This window comes from Passer domesticus, chromosome Z (genome assembly GCF_036417665.1).
Source record: "Passer domesticus isolate bPasDom1 chromosome Z, bPasDom1.hap1, whole genome shotgun sequence".
Taxonomy (NCBI): domain Eukaryota; kingdom Metazoa; phylum Chordata; class Aves; order Passeriformes; family Passeridae; genus Passer; species Passer domesticus.
Window position 1 is genome coordinate 49,083,445 of NC_087512.1, and position 16,503 is coordinate 49,099,947.

General features: G+C 52.5%; 1 protein-coding gene across 20 annotated transcripts in view; it reads left to right on the plus strand.

Annotated features, from left to right (window-relative positions):
- Positions 1–4,587: 4,587 nt before the first annotated feature.
- LOC135290639 (collagen alpha-1(IV) chain-like) overlaps positions 4,588–16,503 on the plus strand; it is a 68,072-nt gene continuing 56,156 nt past the window's right edge. For 16 of the 20 annotated variants that reach the window (XM_064404575.1, XM_064404578.1, XM_064404577.1 and 13 more), the window contains exons 1-8: positions 4,588–4,847; positions 5,783–5,820; positions 6,667–6,798; positions 8,440–8,571; positions 10,213–10,344; positions 11,986–12,117; positions 13,759–13,890; positions 15,515–15,646. In XM_064404575.1, coding sequence (XP_064260645.1) covers positions 4,592–4,847; positions 5,783–5,820; positions 6,667–6,798; positions 8,440–8,571; positions 10,213–10,344; positions 11,986–12,117; positions 13,759–13,890; positions 15,515–15,646 — 1,086 coding nt within the window. In that variant the 5' untranslated portion in view covers positions 4,588–4,591. The remainder of the gene's footprint in view (positions 4,848–5,782; positions 5,821–6,666; positions 6,799–8,439; positions 8,572–10,212; positions 10,345–11,985; positions 12,118–13,758; positions 13,891–15,514; positions 15,647–16,503) is intronic. The other 4 variants (XM_064404580.1, XM_064404585.1, XM_064404584.1 and 1 more) reach the window with 3 other exon arrangements.

Consider the following 16,503-nt stretch of genomic DNA (forward strand, 5'->3'; position numbering starts at 1 on the left):
TGGAATATGACCCACTGGCCCGTTTTTCCCCAGCTGTGGTATTTCTAGTAGAGGCAGAAAGAGCATCAACATTTTCAGGAAAGACCAAAGGAGTGGGGCAGCCAAGACATCCTGTGCAGATTCAGGCCTGCAGCTGTGACTTGAGAACATTTGGTTCCTGCTATTTAGATTTGTATCCCTAAGTGCAATCTCTTTGGCGGAAGGAGAGCCTTGCTCAAGTGGAAAGCAGAAGGATCAGAGCGGGGACTCTGAAAGGTCTGCTCTGGTGCAGAGCTGCCAGCGAGTGTGAGGTGAGAGCGGGCCCGGCCTTGCCCGGGGTGCAGCCCCAGCAGAGGCCTGGCAGAGCCCGGAGCAGCCTGAGCCTGGGCAGAGGCAGGCTGGAAGGAGGCCCTGGGAGCTGCAAGAGGCAGCAGCCGGGCCCTGGGTGCCTCTTCCTGGCAGCGGGCGAATCCTCCGCTCTCAGAGCCCAGGTGGCAGCTGGCTGCTCCCGAGGGGAAGCGTAGCCGTGCTGGGCACAGCCCAGACTGGAGGCATTGGCCGTCTGGAGTCTGCCCAGGAGCAGAGAAAGGCCAGGGGCAGCCGAGGGCCGGTGGCCTGGCTGAGGATTCCTACTCTTCTGCCGGCTGCCCTGTGACTCCTGGCAAAGGGCAGCAGTGTGTGCAGCACTCTGGGCACCGCGCAGGGAGCCGGGCTGCTGGGCAGGCTGGAGAACAGGGCAGCGTCCTTCAGGCACGGCGCTTCTGCCAGGGCAACCCAGGCCAGCCTGAGGCACTGACAGCTTGGCAGCTCACATCTGCAGGAGCCAGAGCCTCCCACAGCTCTGCCAGGAAGCACCTGCAGCCTGGAGTTCTGCCCTGAGCCACAGCAAAGGTGTGAAATGCAGAGTGTTTTGAGAAATATTCAGGGCCACCAGGCCAGCCTGCTTTGTGCTCTCTGGCACACAGCAAGCGCTGTGCAATGCCGCTCTGAGCTGCTGGGAGAGAGGGAGTTGGGGATGTGACTGAGTATTGTACTTGAGTAGTGAACTGATTTGGAAAAGAGCAGAATAATTTCAGTAGGCAATCTGTGTTTTCTTCCTTAATTTCTTCAAGAAAGTCACCATGTGTTGCACACAGGCAGGGGTATTAGAAAAGAAAGGCCTTATAAAATCAGGCCTTGCTTTGCTAAATTACCAGCTGGCCTGTTATGTCTTCTGTGTGCAGCTAGCTAACTTTGCATGTGAAAAATCAAAGGAATGAGTGCAGTTAGCGCAGCAAGCTGTTGCGGTAAGAAAACTTTGCATCTGTAATAAACAAGAAGCCTGTCCCATGAGAAAGAAAAATGTAAAACCCCTGAGTAATAGAGAAAGTAATAGTAATAGAGTAAGTCTTAGCATGTACACACAAAAACACCTTCTAAGCAATGAATCATGTGGCAAGGAAACTGCCAGCCAGTTGGAGTTGAACATGAGGGCTGTGAAAACCGCATAAAAATTTATGACTTGAATAACGAATTGGCTTTCCCTGCATAAAGAAACTGAGTCCCAGCTGCTTTATTGACACAGCAATGTGGTTTCACTCAGCAAGAGCACTTGCAGGGTGTATTGATGAAATGCTTGTGTTTGATTCCCAGGAAAGGAAGGAGAGGCGTTAAGTGTCACAAATAGGGCTTAGTCTTGTGAATTCCTTTAGCTTTAAGAGGCAGTGCTGAACCCTGTATTCCACCACTGCAATGATTAATGTGTGCAAGTGTCTATCTTAGCCTTGAGAATAAAGAGAGGGGTCTTGCTAAGAAGGCAGCTGGAATGCATTGAAAGGGAAGAAAGTGTTCTTAGGAGGCTCTTGACTAGCAGAGGCGAATTTGAAGATTGAGATATTTCCTAAATGACTGTGTCAGGAACAGGAGTCGTGTTGGAGTGTCAGAACCCAGGACATCCCTCTGGGTGCCCTGGATGGCTCGAGCCTTGGCAGGGGACTCGGAGATCCTGTCAGGAAGCCAAAGACACTTGGGATTTTGATCTTAAGCCATGGAGCAAATTAACAACCTTGTATGAAGAATAACAAGTCACAGAAGTTGAAGTAGCATAATAGTAGTTGTCACTGGGTGAAAAGTAGAATTTTGGGATTTTTAGAAAAGGGGTTTGGATTCCCAAGATGGAGGAATTTGGACGTTCCCTGTTCTTCTTCTTTCTCCTTCCTAACGTCCATGTTCTGGGTGGTGCTAGCACTTTTGGGTTGGTTTAGAGTAGAAGTAGACAGTCTAACGTAGGTGATAGCTATTAGAAAAGAACTGTAAATAAAGTACATGTAGTTTTTATATAGTATAATATAAAGAGATAGCACTGCCTCAGGGCAGGGCAGTGTGCCCTAGACAGACCTGCAGATCAGACCTCTGCGAGTCTGAGAAAAAATATTTTAGATACTAGATAATAAACAATCTTGTGAATCAGAGCCAAAGAATTACGACACTTCCTTTGACCGTCGGGCTGGGAAAAAGGGATGCTCGGATCATCTTGACAGCAGGAAACTCGAGATCCGAGGCCATATTTGATCCATGTTTGAGCAGGTTGAGAAGACAATGAAGAAAAGTGTATTGTTTAAAGTGGGGAACTTGACTCTTGCAAGAGAAACAATGTATTGGTGAGTGGGTGGGCAGTTCAGCTTTGAATGGGGAACAATGCATCATGGAGCCCTTGTTGGCAGGGAGTCATGGAGTATGGTGAGCCATGGTGGCCTCACCTCACACGCTGGCCATGAGTAAGCTGATGCTGTAACTGGGAAAATTCCACTCCTGAGCAGGAGATAGAAGGCCTGGTTCTGGGGTGGAGGGGTGAGAAGGATGAGATGCACACCGTTTTGACCCAGGGGATGTCCTGGAAGTGCACTGCCTACCTGCCCCTGCCACCGAGCACCATGCTCCTGTTCCCTCTCCCGCTCAGCGGATTTTTGGGAATCCAGGGGTTGGTATGTATTATTTGCTACTGCAGCTAATGGAATAAATTTGCTTTGCAAGCCCAGTTGTCTTTTAGTTATTTTGTGCATGGGTCTCCTCCTGAGCCTGTGGCAACGACCACCAGGGACCTACAGGACACTCCTACTCTGATGTCAATAAATCCTGAGAAGAGTTTTAAATATTTCAAATAATTTGAAGTAATGTTTAGGCTGTGAGTTTCAGCAAAGTATTGAATATGGCTTAGTTCCACGGATACAAACTAGTAGGTGAGATTGCTGACTGTGCATGTGTTAGGAAGTGAATCCCTACACACCCAGCAGTGCAACAAAGTATTGCTTTCTTTCTAACCCTGAGCTGGCAGCAGGGATCAGGCCCTGCTTGGTAACCTTTCATTTTGGCAACTTCTGTTAGCAGGTAAGAAAGGTCCAAATGAAACCTTTTCCAGCTGTTTCCCTCTGGTTTATCTTTTTAGGCTCCAGAGCTCATTGCTGCAGGTGTGCTGAGTGTGTGCAGAGCAGAGGAGCCCCACAGAGCCCTTGGTTTCCCACAAGTTGTCCTGCCTTGTTCCCAGGTGTGCCCAGCTCTGGCAGGAGAAAGAGTCCACAGCGCAGAGGGCACCGTGCCCTGCTCAGCCGGGGCTCCCTGGCACAGAGCAGCAGCAGCGCCAGCACCGTTCAGCCCCTCCTGCCTTGCCTTCTCCTGGCACACAGAAGCCTCTGGAAATCAGCACCTCCAGTCACGTTCCCAGCTTGGAGCAGCTGCTGCTGCTGGGCAGATGCTGCCAGTGTGACTGCTTCCAAAAAGGACTAAAGGCAGAGATGTACATGCACAGGAGCCCTGGGCATGTCCGAAAACGTGCAAATATGTGGGGAGATTTGTTAGCAATTATTTCAGCTGTTCTGCCAACAGTGGCTTCTCTCCTGGCTCTGTGTGTTACAGATGAGTAATGTAATGGTTGGCTCTCACAATTAAGAGGTAGATGTTATGTGGATGTAAAAATGTAAAGTGATGTTATTGTAATATATCCTCCCATAGTCCTCTTTCCCCTCCCCCTTGTAATAACCTTGGTAGTCAGGGCATTTGGGGAGGGCTGGCTTGTGACTAGGAGGCGGGGTGTAAAATACCTGACCTCCAATCAAGATGTAAGAATCTAATCTCTAGCAATGGCCAGCCGAGAAAGAGTTGACTGACCAAACTTTTGGAGGGGCTAAGGCTATCAAAGGCAGAGTATATCTTTTGTAGATGAGGATGTGGCTGCAAGTCACAGAGACCGCCAGTGCTGAAAATTTTTCCTTGTTCAGTCCTTTGTTAAGGTTTAATAAACCTTTAAAATTTTAAAAGTGAGAGTAGTTTCTCACATGTGCAATGCTGTGGGCCATTTTCTTGATCTGGTTTCCTTTACTTGGGTCCCATCTGAGTGCTCAGTTGGGGTACAGGCTGTAGGTGCTTGGGACACTCTTGGAGTTGCTCTTGGATCCCTTGAACAACAGGGTTTGGCCCAGGGGGGGAATTTGTGCTGCTTTGTGGCAGAGGAGAACTTCCCAGGCTATTTTGTGTTTGTTATAGGGAAGGTTGGTTATTGCTTTGCATAAAGTCACAGACCAACATGGAGCGTTTGCTTTGTGATGTCAGGGCATGGTTGCCACGTCATAGTGGTGACATGAGAAGGTTGCCTTGGTGCACGGAAGGCCTCAGTGTCAGAGCAGTCCTAGGGCTTGCTCAGAGCAGGAGCATCCTGCGTGTTGAGGCATTTGTCAGTGGGCAGCCGCACACTGACAGGAGCCTTGTTTGTTCTAGTGTTGGAGCACAGCGTGCAAACTTGCACAGCAGTGCTACAATGATTCAGCAGCTTGCTGCTGCAGTAGTTACTGCTTATGGCATTACTTATTCCGGCTATTTTCTGACTCACCTGGCACGTAAGTAGAGATTTCCCCTCTGCTTAGGTTAGGGTGTAACGTAACCTGGCTTTTGTATGTCTTCCTGCTCCTTCTTAGTGACTGAGTCAATTTAGAAACAGAAAGAGCGTTAGGATGCCACTGGTTTAATAAAGCTCCTGTCAAGACGTTCAGCTAAAAAGGGGGTGTCTGAAGCCACAGGGTCACATTGCAAGGAAACCTGCAGGGATTCTCATCCCTCCATGGGAGAGTCTGTTGCAAGAGGGTCTGTCATTTCCTCAATTTACTGGGACAAGCAAGACAGCTTTGAAAATATAAACTGGGAGAACTTCTCAGAAGGCCTTCTAAAAACTCTGTTGTTCCCAGTTGCAGTTGTTCCCAGAATTCAGGGAAAGCTTCTTTCTTTCTAAATTTTGTCATGAAAGGATTTGATTGTCTAACTTGACCCTTTACTGAGTACTAAAAGAGTGATTCCCTTTGCAATGAAGTGCAAACTCCAAAGCAGTGAGTATCTCCTCCTGAACCCTGCAGCTGCTGCTGTGCTGTTTCACAATAGAACTGCCACAGCTCAGAGGAATTTTGGGGAAGCTTTTCTGGGCAACTGTTTACAGCTAGTTAATGAGAATTAGTGCATGCAACTGATTTTTTTAAAAAAGTTCCTGAGGGAGAGGACTTTAGAAGCTGTTTTATGTGTTTGCTAGAACAGGAGTATTGAGTGTTAAAGAAGAATTTGTATTTTCTGGATCATGTTTGTATCCTTTTGCTGGGTAAAGAGGTTGAAGTGTAGGAACAAAATGGAACATTGTTCTGATCTCTTGGTGGCTGTGTGAAATGTATCTCCTGGAGGGATGTTGTGAAAGGGAAAATAATCTCTGTTTGGGTTGACCTCTTGTGTGGGATTCACCAGCCCAGGAATTTTCTCACAGCATCTGGTTCATTTTCCCTGCCCACTACAGGTCATATAAAACATGTATTCAGCGGAGCTGATACTGAGGTGAGTGAGAAAGGAGGATTGCATGTTCCTCCTATTTAAAAATTCTGGAGCGAGCTGTCACGTTGGCTAGACACAGAAGAGTCTAGAGGGCCAGCAAGAACGGCCAACAGAAAATCCAGCTAGAAAAGCCCAAAGACAATGTATTCAAAACCCCCCCCCCCAAAAAAAAAAAAAAAAAAAAAAAAAAAAAAAACAAAAAAAAAACCCAAAAAAACCCCAAAAAACAAAAACCAAAAAAACCCAAAAAGTGGATATTTCCTAATTTCAATCTCAGAAATTTGAAGGAGAAGTGAAGAATTTCCATAGATCCCCAGGTGACAGCACTCAGCAAAAGGGCTGTTACCCTGTCAAACATGGCCTCAGTGCATGCCAGACCTATAGACAATAGAACAGATGACACTCCCATCCTGTGAGTTCTGCGTTTTAAGGTATGATAGGAGGAGAATCCCGGTTAAATTTTTCATTTTCCAGCCAGCAAATATTTCCTGGCCCTATCCAGCACAGGATGGGATTGTGATCCACTTGTAGTTTTCCCAGTCTGCAGCAGCAAGAGCAAAGGCCTTGGCGGCTCTTTGCTACTTGTCCATTTCAGAGCTTGCAAGAAATAAAAGCTGCGTTTTGCAGAGACAAGGTTGCTTGCTGATAGCAGGCAAGGAGGAATGTCAAATTCCTAGCCATATAGCGTTGTGTTGAATTGGCCCATTTTCATCTGGTTGGAGTGACTTAGAATGCCATTGCTAAGAGAGCTGATGAGTTCTCCTTAGAAGATGTGGTTGTAGGTGCCAGGAGAACTGGGTTTAGAATGCTAGGTAACGGCATGTCCCTCATGCTTCTCTCTTGCCACAGGTGACGAAAGGAACAGCCGTCTCTCCCGTGGCTCCCTCTGCTCCCGGACAAGAAGGCAAAGAGGAGCAAAGGGAGGGAGAGAAGCAGAAGCCTCCGTGTGTGGTGACAGCCCCGGCTGATCCTTGCAAGAGAGTAAGTGCCAGCTGTGGGTGGCGCTGTCTTTAGGGCAAGGCAGAGGTGCACGTTTGTGAGCAGCCAGCGCTTGCTGTTGCTGGCCGAGGAGGCTGAGTGCTGGAGTCCTGCAGGACGTCGTTATTTCCTGCAGGCCGTGCCAGCTGGAAATTGGCCTTTGCCCAGTCATGTTGAGGCACCGAAGAGCTGGGGGCTCTGGGTGAGCTTTTGGCTGCCTGGCTGAGTGCAGCTCTATGTCTGGGCTTCTGCAGTGCATTGGCCAAGGGCACAGGTGGTGGTGCTGGCGACCCCAGGGCTTTGCTTGTTTGTTTTTCCTTCGTGGAAATGTGTGTTTGGCTTGTGGAAGTGTTCTGCAGTTTTCTTGAGCAGTTCTTCATTTGTACAGCCTCTTTTGGCCCAGCTGTGTGTTGGCTTTTGCTAAGCTGCAAGGAGATGAGTGTGCTGTGCGTGAAGCTGTGGGGGGCAATTCTTGTGCCGTGTGGCCAAGGAAAGGAAGCGCGTATTGGCTTAGGCTTCTTGTGAGGCAAAAGGCAGAAGCGGGGAGTTTCTGTGGATCCCTTTTGCGGTGAAGTCTGCAGCTTTGACAAGTGCACTGGAGCCTGGAGTGGGGGTGAAGCTGGAAGTCCTTGAGTGCTGTGTTGCGTTGTAGAGAAGAGGAAGGAGATGTTGAAATGGAGGATGCAGTATTTGAAGTCAGATGGGCAAGAGTGTGTCTGGCGAGCTGCGTGGGCCAAAAGGAGGCAGGGCTGCTGGTGGTCCAGAGCAGCTGCACGTGAGGCAGCGTGTGGGCAGGCGGCCAAGAAGGCCAAGGGCATGGTGGGCTGTGTCAGCAGCAGAGGAGCAGCAGGAGCAGGGCAGTGAGCACCGGCCTGTGCTGGGCAGCGATGCGGCCGCAGCTGCAGTGAGTGCTGTGTGCAGTTGTGGGCCCCTGTGAAGCAGCAAGTCATTGAGGGGCTGGAGCGTGTGGCCAGAAGGAGACGGGAGGTGGGCAAGGGTGTGGAGCATAAGCCCAGGGAGGAGGTGCTGAGGGAGCTGTCGCCTGGACAAGGGGAGTCTCGTGAGGGACCTTCAGGCAGACTTCCATAGATGCCGACGTGACAGCGGTGAGCACAAAGGCTGTTGCCCTGTCAAGCATGGCCTCAGTGCATGCCAGTGCTTTTGAGGCTGGAGTAGCTGCCGCTTGCACCCTGTGGCTTCTGCGTTTTTTGGTATGCTAGGAGGAGAAGCCCTGTTCATTTTGTCTTTGTGCAGCCAGCAAGGGGGCTTCTGCACAACATTTCCTGCCCTTTTCCAGCACAGGATGGGATTGTGATCCACTTGTAGTTTTCCCAGTCTGCAGCAGCAAGAGCAATGGCCTTGGCGGCTCTTTGCTACTTGTCCGTTTCAGAGCTTGCAAGAAATAAAAGCTGCGTTTTGCAGAGACAAGGTTGCTTGCTGATAGCAGGCAAGGAGGAATGTCAAATTCCTAGCCGTATAGCGTTGTGTTGAATTGGCCCGTTTTAATCTGGTTGGAGTGACTTAGAATGCCATTGCTAAGAGAGCTGATGAGTTCTCCTTAGAAGATGTGGTTGTAGGTGTCTGGAGAACTGGGTTTAGAATGCTAGGTAACGGCGTGTCCCTCATGCTTCTCTCTTGCCGCAGGTGACGAAAGGAACAGCCGTCTCTCCCGTGGCTCCCTCTGCTCCCGGACAAGAAGGCAAAGAGGAGCAAAGGGAGCGAGAGAAGCAGAAGCGTCCATCTGTGGTCACAGCCCCGGCTGATCCTTGCAAGAGAGTAAGTGCCAGCTGTGGGTGGCGCTGTCTTTAGGGCAAGGCAGAGGAGCAAGTTTGTGAGCAGCCAGCGCTTGCTGTTGCTGGCCGAGGAGGCTGAGTGCTGGAGTCCTGCAGGACGTAGTCATTTCCTGCAGGCCGTGCCAGCTGGAAATTGGCCTTTGCCCAGTCATGTTGAGGCACCGAAGAGCTGGGGGCTCTGGGTGAGCTTTTGGCTGCCTGGCTGAGTGCAGCTCTATGTCTGGGCTTCTGCAGTGCATTGGCCAAGGGCACAGGTGGTGGTGCTGGCGTCCCCAGGGCTTTGCTTGTTTGTTTTTCCTTCGTGGAAATGTGTGTTTGGCTTGTGGAAGTGTTCTGCAGTTTTCTTGAGCAGTTCTTCATTTGTACAGCCTCTTTTGGCCCAGCTGTGTGTTGGCTTTTGATAAGCTGCAAGGAGATGAGTGTGCTGTGCGTGAAACTGTTGGGGGCAATTCTTGTGCCGTGTGGCCAAGGAAAGGAAGCGCGTAGTTGCGAAGGCTTCTTGTGAGGCAAAAGGCAGAAGCGGGGAGTTTCTGTGGATCCCTTTTGCGGTGAAGTCTGCAGCTTTGGCAAGTGCACTGGAGCCTGGAGTGGGGGTGAAGCTGGAAGTCCTTGAGTGCTGTGTTGCGTTGTAGAGTAGAGGAAGGAGATGTTGAAATGGAGGATGCAGTATTTGAAGTCAGATGGGCAAGAGTGTGTCTGGCGAGCTGCGTGGGCCAAAAGGAGGCAGGGCTGCTGGTGGTGAAGAGCAGCTGCACGTGAGGCAGCGTGTGGGCAGGCGGCCAAGAAGGCCAAGGGCATGGTGGGCTGTGTCAGCAGCAGAGGGGCAGCAGGAGCAGGGCAGTGAGCGCCGGCCTGTGCTGGGCAGCGCTGGGGCCGCAGCTGCAGTGAGTGCTGTGTGCAGTTGTGGGCCCCTGTGAAGCAGCAAGTCATTGAGGGGCTGGAGCGTGTGGCCAGAAGGAGACGGGAGGTGGGCAAGGGTGTGGAGCATAAGCCCAGGGAGGAGGTGCTGAGGGAGCTGTCGCCTGGACAAGGGGAGTCTCGTGAGGGACCTTCAGGCAGACTTCCATAGATGCTGACGTGACAGCGGTGAGCACAAGGGCTGTTGCCCTGTCAAGCATGGCCTCAGTGCATGCCAGTGCTTTTGAGGCTGGAGTAGCTGCCGCTTGCACCCTGTGGCTTCTGCGTTTTTTGGTATGCTAGGAGGAGAAGCCCTGTTCATTTTGTCTTTGTGCAGCCAGCAAGGGGGCTTCTGCACAACATTTCCTGCCCTTTTCCAGCACAGGATGGGATTGTGATCCACTTGTAGTTTTCCCAGTCTGCAGCAGCAAGAGCAATGGCCTTGGCGGCTCTTTGCTACTTGTCCGTTTCAGAGCTTGCAAGAAATAAAAGCTGCGATTTGCAGAGACAAGGTTGCTTGCTGATAGCAGGCAAGGAGGAATGTCAAATTCCTAGCCGTATAGCGTTGTGTTGAATTGGCCCGTTTTAATCTGGTTGGAGTGACTTAGAATGCCATTGCTAAGAGAGCTGATGAGTTCTCCTTAGAAGATGTGGTTGTAGGTGTCTGGAGAACTGGGTTTAGAATGCTAGGTAACGTCGTGTCCCTCATGCTTCTCTCTTGCCACAGGTGACGAAAGGAACAGCCGTCTCTCCCGTGGCTCCCTCTGCTCCCGGACAAGAAGGCAAAGAGGAGCAAAGGGAGCGAGAGAAGCAGAAGCCTCTGTGTGTGGTGACAGCCCCGGCTGATCCTTGCAAGAGAGTAAGTGCCAGCTGTGGGTGGCGCTGTCTTTAGGGCAAGGCAGAGGAGCAAGTTTGTGAGCAGGCAGCGCTTGCTGTTGCTGGCCGAGGAGGCTGAGTGCTGGAGTCCTGCAGGACGTAGTCATTTCCTGCAGGCCGTGCCAGCTGGAAATTGGCCTTTGCCCAGTCATGTTGAGGCACCGAAGAGCTGGGGGCTCTGGGTGAGCTTTTGGCTGCCTGGCTGAGTGCAGCTCTATGTCTGGGCTTCTGCAGTGCATTGGCCAAGGGCACAGGTGGTGGTGCTGGCGTCCCCAGGGCTTTGCTTGTTTGTTTTTCCTTCGTAGAAATGTGTGTTTGGCTTGTGGAAGTGTTCTGCAGTTTTCTTGAGCAGTTCTTCATTTGTACAGCCTCTTTTGGCCCAGCTGTGTGTTGGCTTTTGCTAAGCTGCAAGGAGATGAGTGTGCTGTGCGTGAAACTGTTGGGGGCAATTCTTGTGCCGTGTGGCCAAGGAAAGGAAGCGCGTAGTTGCGAAGGCTTCTTGTGAGGCAAAAGGCAGAAGCGGGGAGTTTCTGTGGATCCCTTTTGCGGTGAAGTCTGCAGCTTTGGCAAGTGCACTGGAGCCTGGAGTGGGGGTGAAGCTGGAAGTCCTTGAGTGCTGTGTTGCGTTGTAGAGTAGAGGAAGGAGATGTTGAAATGGAGGATGCAGTATTTGAAGTCAGATGGGCAAGAGTGTGTCTGGCGAGCTGCGTGGGCCAAAAGGAGGCAGGGCTGCTGGTGGTCCAGAGCAGCTGCACGTGAGGCAGCGTGTGGGCAGGCGGCCAAGAAGGCCAAGGGCATGGTGGGCTGTGTCAGCAGCAGAGGGGCAGCAGGAGCAGGGCAGTGAGCGCCGGCCTGTGCTGGGCAGCGCTGGGGCCGCAGCTGCAGTGAGTGCTGTGTGCAGTTGTGGGCCCCTGTGAAGCAGCAAGTCATTGAGGGGCTGGAGCGTGTGGCCAGAAGGAGACGGGAGGTGGGCAAGGGTGTGGAGCATAAGCCCAGGGAGGAGGTGCTGAGGGAGCTGTCGCCTGGACAAGGGGAGTCTCGTGAGGGACCTTCAGGCAGACTTCCATAGATGCTGACGTGACAGCGGTGAGCACAAGGGCTGTTGCCCTGTCAAGCATGGCCTCAGTGCATGCCAGTGCTTTTGAGGCTGGAGTAGCTGCCGCTTGCACCCTGTGGCTTCTGCGTTTTTTGGTATGCTAGGAGGAGAAGCCCTGTTCATTTTGTCTTTGTGCAGCCAGCAAGGGGGCTTCTGCACAACATTTCCTGCCCTTTTCCAGCACAGGATGGGATTGTGATCCACTTGTAGTTTTCCCAGTCTGCAGCAGCAAGAGCAATGGCCTTGGCGGCTCTTTGCTACTTGTCCGTTTCAGAGCTTGCAAGAAATAAAAGCTGCGATTTGCAGAGACAAGGTTGCTTGCTGATAGCAGGCAAGGAGGAATGTCAAATTCCTAGCCGTATAGCGTTGTGTTGAATTGGCCCGTTTTAATCTGGTTGGAGTGACTTAGAATGCCATTGCTAAGAGAGCTGATGAGTTCTCCTTAGAAGATGTGGTTGTAGGTGTCTGGAGAACTGGGTTTAGAATGCTAGGTAACGGCGTGTCCCTCATGCTTCTCTCTTGCCACAGGTGACGAAAGGAACAGCCGTCTCTCCCGTGGCTCCCTCTGCTCCCGGACAAGAAGGCAAAGAGGAGCAAAGGGAGCGAGAGAAGCAGAAGCCTCTGTGTGTGGTGACAGCCCCGGCTGATCCTTGCAAGAGAGTAAGTGCCAGCTGTGGGTGGCGCTGTCTTTAGGGCAAGGCAGAGGAGCAAGTTTGTGAGCAGGCAGCGCTTGCTGTTGCTGGCCGAGGAGGCTGAGTGCTGGAGTCCTGCAGGACGTAGTCATTTCCTGCAGGCCGTGCCAGCTGGAAATTGGCCTTTGCCCAGTCATGTTGAGGCACCGAAGAGCTGGGGGCTCTGGGTGAGCTTTTGGCTGCCTGGCTGAGTGCAGCTCTATGTCTGGGCTTCTGCAGTGCATTGGCCAAGGGCACAGGTGGTGGTGCTGGCGACCCCAGGGCTTTGCTTGTTTGTTTGTCCTTTGTAGAAATATGTGTTTGGCTTGTGGAAGTGTTCTGCAGTTTTCTTGAGCAGTTCTTCATTTGTACAGCCTCTTTTGGCCCAGCTGTGTGTTGGCTTTTGCTAAGCTGCAAGGAGATGAGTGTGCTGCGCGTGAATCTGTTGGGGGCAATTCTTGTGCCGTGTGGCCAAGGAAAGGAAGCGCGTAGTTGCGAAGGCTTCTTGTGAGGCAAAAGGCAGAAGCGGGGAGTTTCTGTGGATCCCTTTTGCGGTGAAGTCTGCAGCTTTGGCAAGTGCACTGGAGCCTGGAGTGGGGGTGAAGCTGGAAGTCCTTGAGTGCTGTGTTGCGTTGTAGAGTAGAGGAAGGAGATGTTGAAATGGAGGATGCAGTATTTGAAGTCAGATGGGCAAGAGTGTGTCTGGCGAGCTGCGTGGGCCAAAAGGAGGCAGGGCTGCTGGTGGTCCAGAGCAGCTGCACGTGAGGCAGCGTGTGGGCAGGCGGCCAAGAAGGCCAAGGGCATGGTGGGCTGTGTCAGCAGCAGAGGGGCAGCAGGAGCAGGGCAGTGAGCGCCGGCCTGTGCTGGGCAGCGCTGGGGCCGCAGCTGCAGCGAGTGCTGTGTGCAGTTGTGGGCCCCTGTGAAGCAGCAAGTCATTGAGGGGCTGGAGCGTGTGGCCAGAAGGAGACGGGAGGTGGGCAAGGGTGTGGAGCATAAGCCCAGGGAGGAGGTGCTGAGGGAGCTGTCGCCTGGACAAGGGGAGTCTCGTGAGGGACCTTCAGGCAGACGTCCATAGATGCTGACGTGACAGCGGTGAGCACAAGGGCTGTTGCCCTGTCAAACATGGCCTCAGTGCATGCCAGTGCTTTTGAGGCTGGAGTAGCTGCCGCTTGCACCCTGTGGCTTCTGCGTTTTTTGGTATGCTAGGAGGAGAAGCCCTGTTCATTTTGTCTTTGTGCAGCCATCAAGGGGGCTTCTGCACAACATTTCCTGCCCTTTTCCAGCACAGGATGGGATTGTGATCCACTTGTAGTTTTCCCTGTCTGCAGCAGCAAGAGCAAAGGCCTTGGCGGCTCTTTGCTACTTGTCCATTTCAGAGCTTGCAAGAAATAAAAGCTGCGTTTTGCAGAGACAAGGTTGCTTGCTGATAGCAGGCAAGGAGGAATGTGAAATTCCTAGGCATATAGCGTTGTGTTGAATTGGCCCATTTTAATCTGGTTGGAGTGACTTAGAATGCCATTGCTAAGAGAGCTGATGAGTTCTCCTTAGAAGATGTGGTTGTAGGTGGCAGGAGAACTGGGTTTAGAATGCTAGGTAACGGCGTGTCCCTCATGCTTCTCTCTTGCCACAGGTGACGAAAGGAACAGCCGTCTCTCCCGTGGCTCCCTCTGCTCCCGGACAAGAAGGCAAAGAGGAGCAAAGGGAGGGAGAGAAGCAGAAGCATCCGTCTGTGGTGACAGCCCCGGCTGATCCTTGCAAGAGAGTAAGTGCCAGCTGTGGGTGGCGCTGTCTTTAGGGCAAGGCAGAGGTGCAAGTTTGTCAGCAGGCAGCAGTTGCTGTTGCAGGCCGAGGAGGCGGAGTGCTGGAGTCCTGCAGGACGTAGTTATTTCCTGCAAGCAGTGCCAGCTGGAAAGTGGCCTTTGCCCAGTCATGTTGAGGCACCGAAGAGCTGGGGGCTCTGGGTGGGCTTTTGGCTGCCTGGCTGAGTGCAGCTCTATGTCTGGGCTTCTGCAGTGCATTGGCCAAGGGCACAGGTGGTGGTGCTGGCGACCCCAGGGCTTTGTTTGTTTGTTTTTCCTTTGTGGAAAGGTGTGTTGGCTTGTGGAAGTGTTCTGCAGTTTTCTTGAGCAGTTCTTCATTTGTACAGCCTTTTTTGGCTTTTGATAGGCTGCAAGGAGATGAGTGTGCTGTGCGTGAAGCTGTGGGGGGCAATTCTTGTGCCGTGTGGCCAAGGAAAGGAAGCGCGTATTGGCTTAGGCTTCTTGTGAGGCAAAAGGCAGAAGCGGGGAGTTTCTGTGGATCCCTTTTGCGGTGAAGTCTGCAGCTTTGGCAAGTGCACTGGAGCCTGGAGTGGGGGTGAAGCTGGAAGTCCTTGAGTGCTGTGTTGCGTTGTAGAGAAGAGGAAGGAGATGTTGAAATGGAGGATGCAGTATTTGAAGTCAGATGGGCAAGAGTGTGTCTGGCGAGCTGTGTGGGCCAAAAGGAGGCAGGGCTGCTGGTGGTGAAGAGCAGCTGGACGTGAGGGAGCGTGTGGGCAGGCGGCCAAGAAGGCCAAGGGCATGGTGGGCTGTGTCAGCAGCAGAGGAGCAGCAGGAGCAGGGCAGTGAGCGCCGGCCTGTGCTGGGCAGCGCTGGGGCCGCGGCTGCAGCGAGTGCTGTGTGCAGTTGTGGGCCCCTGTGAAGCAGCAAGTCATTGAGGGGCTGGAGCGTGTGGCCAGAAGGAGACGGGAGGTGGGCAAGGGTGTGGAGCATAAGCCCAGGGAGGAGGTGCTGAGGGAGCTGTCGCCTGGACAAGGGGAGTCTCGTGAGGGACCTTCAGGCAGACGTCCATAGATGCTGACGTGACAGCGGTGAGCACAAGGGCTGTTGCCCTGTCAAACATGGCCTCAGTGCATGCCAGTGCTTTTGAGGCTGGAGTAGCTGCCGCTTGCACCCTGTGGCTTCTGCGTTTTTTGGTATGCTAGGAGGAGAAGCCCTGTTCATTTTGTCTTTCTGCAGCCAGCAAGGGGGCTTCTGTACAACATTTCCTGCCCTTTTCCAGCACAGGATGGGATTGTGATCCACTTGTAGTTTTCCCTGTCTGCAGCAGCAACAGCAATGGCATTGGCGGCTCTTTGCTACTTGTCCATTTCAGAGCTTGCAAGAAATAAAAGCTGCGTTTTGCAGAGACAAGGTTGCTTGCTGATAGCAGGCAAGGAGGAATGTCAAATTCCTAGCCGTATAGCGTTGTGTTGAATTGGCCCGTTTTAATCTGGTTGGAGTGACTTAGAATGCCATTGCTAAGAGAGCTGATGAGTTCTCCTTAGAAGATGTGGTTGTAGGTGTCAGGAGAACTGGGTTTAGAATGCTAGGTAACGGCGTGTCCCTCATGCTTCTCTCTTGCCACAGGTGACGAAAGGAACAGCCGTCTCTCCCGTGGCTCCCTCTGCTCCCGGACAAGAAGGCAAAGAGGAGCAAAGGGAGCGAGAGAAGCAGAAGCCTCCGTGTGTGGTGACAGCCCCGGCTGATCCTTGCAAGAGAGTAAGTGCCAGCTGTGGGTGGCGCTGTCTTTAGGGCAAGGCAGAGGTGCACGTTTGTGAGCAGCCAGCACTTGCTGTTGCAGGCCGAGGAGGCGGAGTGCTGGAGTCCTGCAGGACGTTGTCATTTCCTGCAGGCCGTGCCAGCTGGAAATTGGCCTTTGTCCAGTCATGTTGAGGCACCGAAGACTGGGGGCTCTGGGTGAGCTTTTGGCTGCCTGGCTGAGTGCAGCTCTATGTCTGGGCTTCTGCAGTGCATTGGCCAAGGGCACAGGTGGTGGTGCTGGCGACCCCAGGGCTTTGCTTGTTTGTTTTTCCTTCGTGGAAATGTGTGTTTGGCTTGTGGAAGTATTCTGCAGTTTTCTTGAGCAGTTCTTCATTTGTACAGCCTCTTTTGGCCCAGCTGTGTGTTGGCTTTTGCTAAGCTACAAGGAGATGAGTGTGCTGTGCGTGAATCTGTGGGGGCCCATCTTTGTGCCGTGTGGCCAAGCAAAGGAAGCGCGTAGTTGCGAAGGCTTCTTGTGAGGCAAAAGGCAGAAGCGGGGAGTTTCTGTGGATCCCTTTTGCGGTGAAATCTGCAGCTTTGGCAAGTGCTCTGGAGCCTGGAGTGGGGGTGAAGCTGGAAGTCCTTGAGTGCTGTGTTGCGTTGTAGAGAAGAGGAAGGAGATGTTGAAATGGAGGATGCAGTATTTGAAGTCAGATGGGCAAGAGTGTGTCTGGCGAGCTGCGTGGGCCAAAAGGAGGCAGGGCTGCTGGTGGTGAAGAGCAGCTGCACGTGAGGCAGCGTGTGGGCAGGCGGCCAAGAAGGCCAAGGGCATGGTGGGCTGTGTCAGCAGCAGAGGAGCAGCAGGAGCAGGGCAG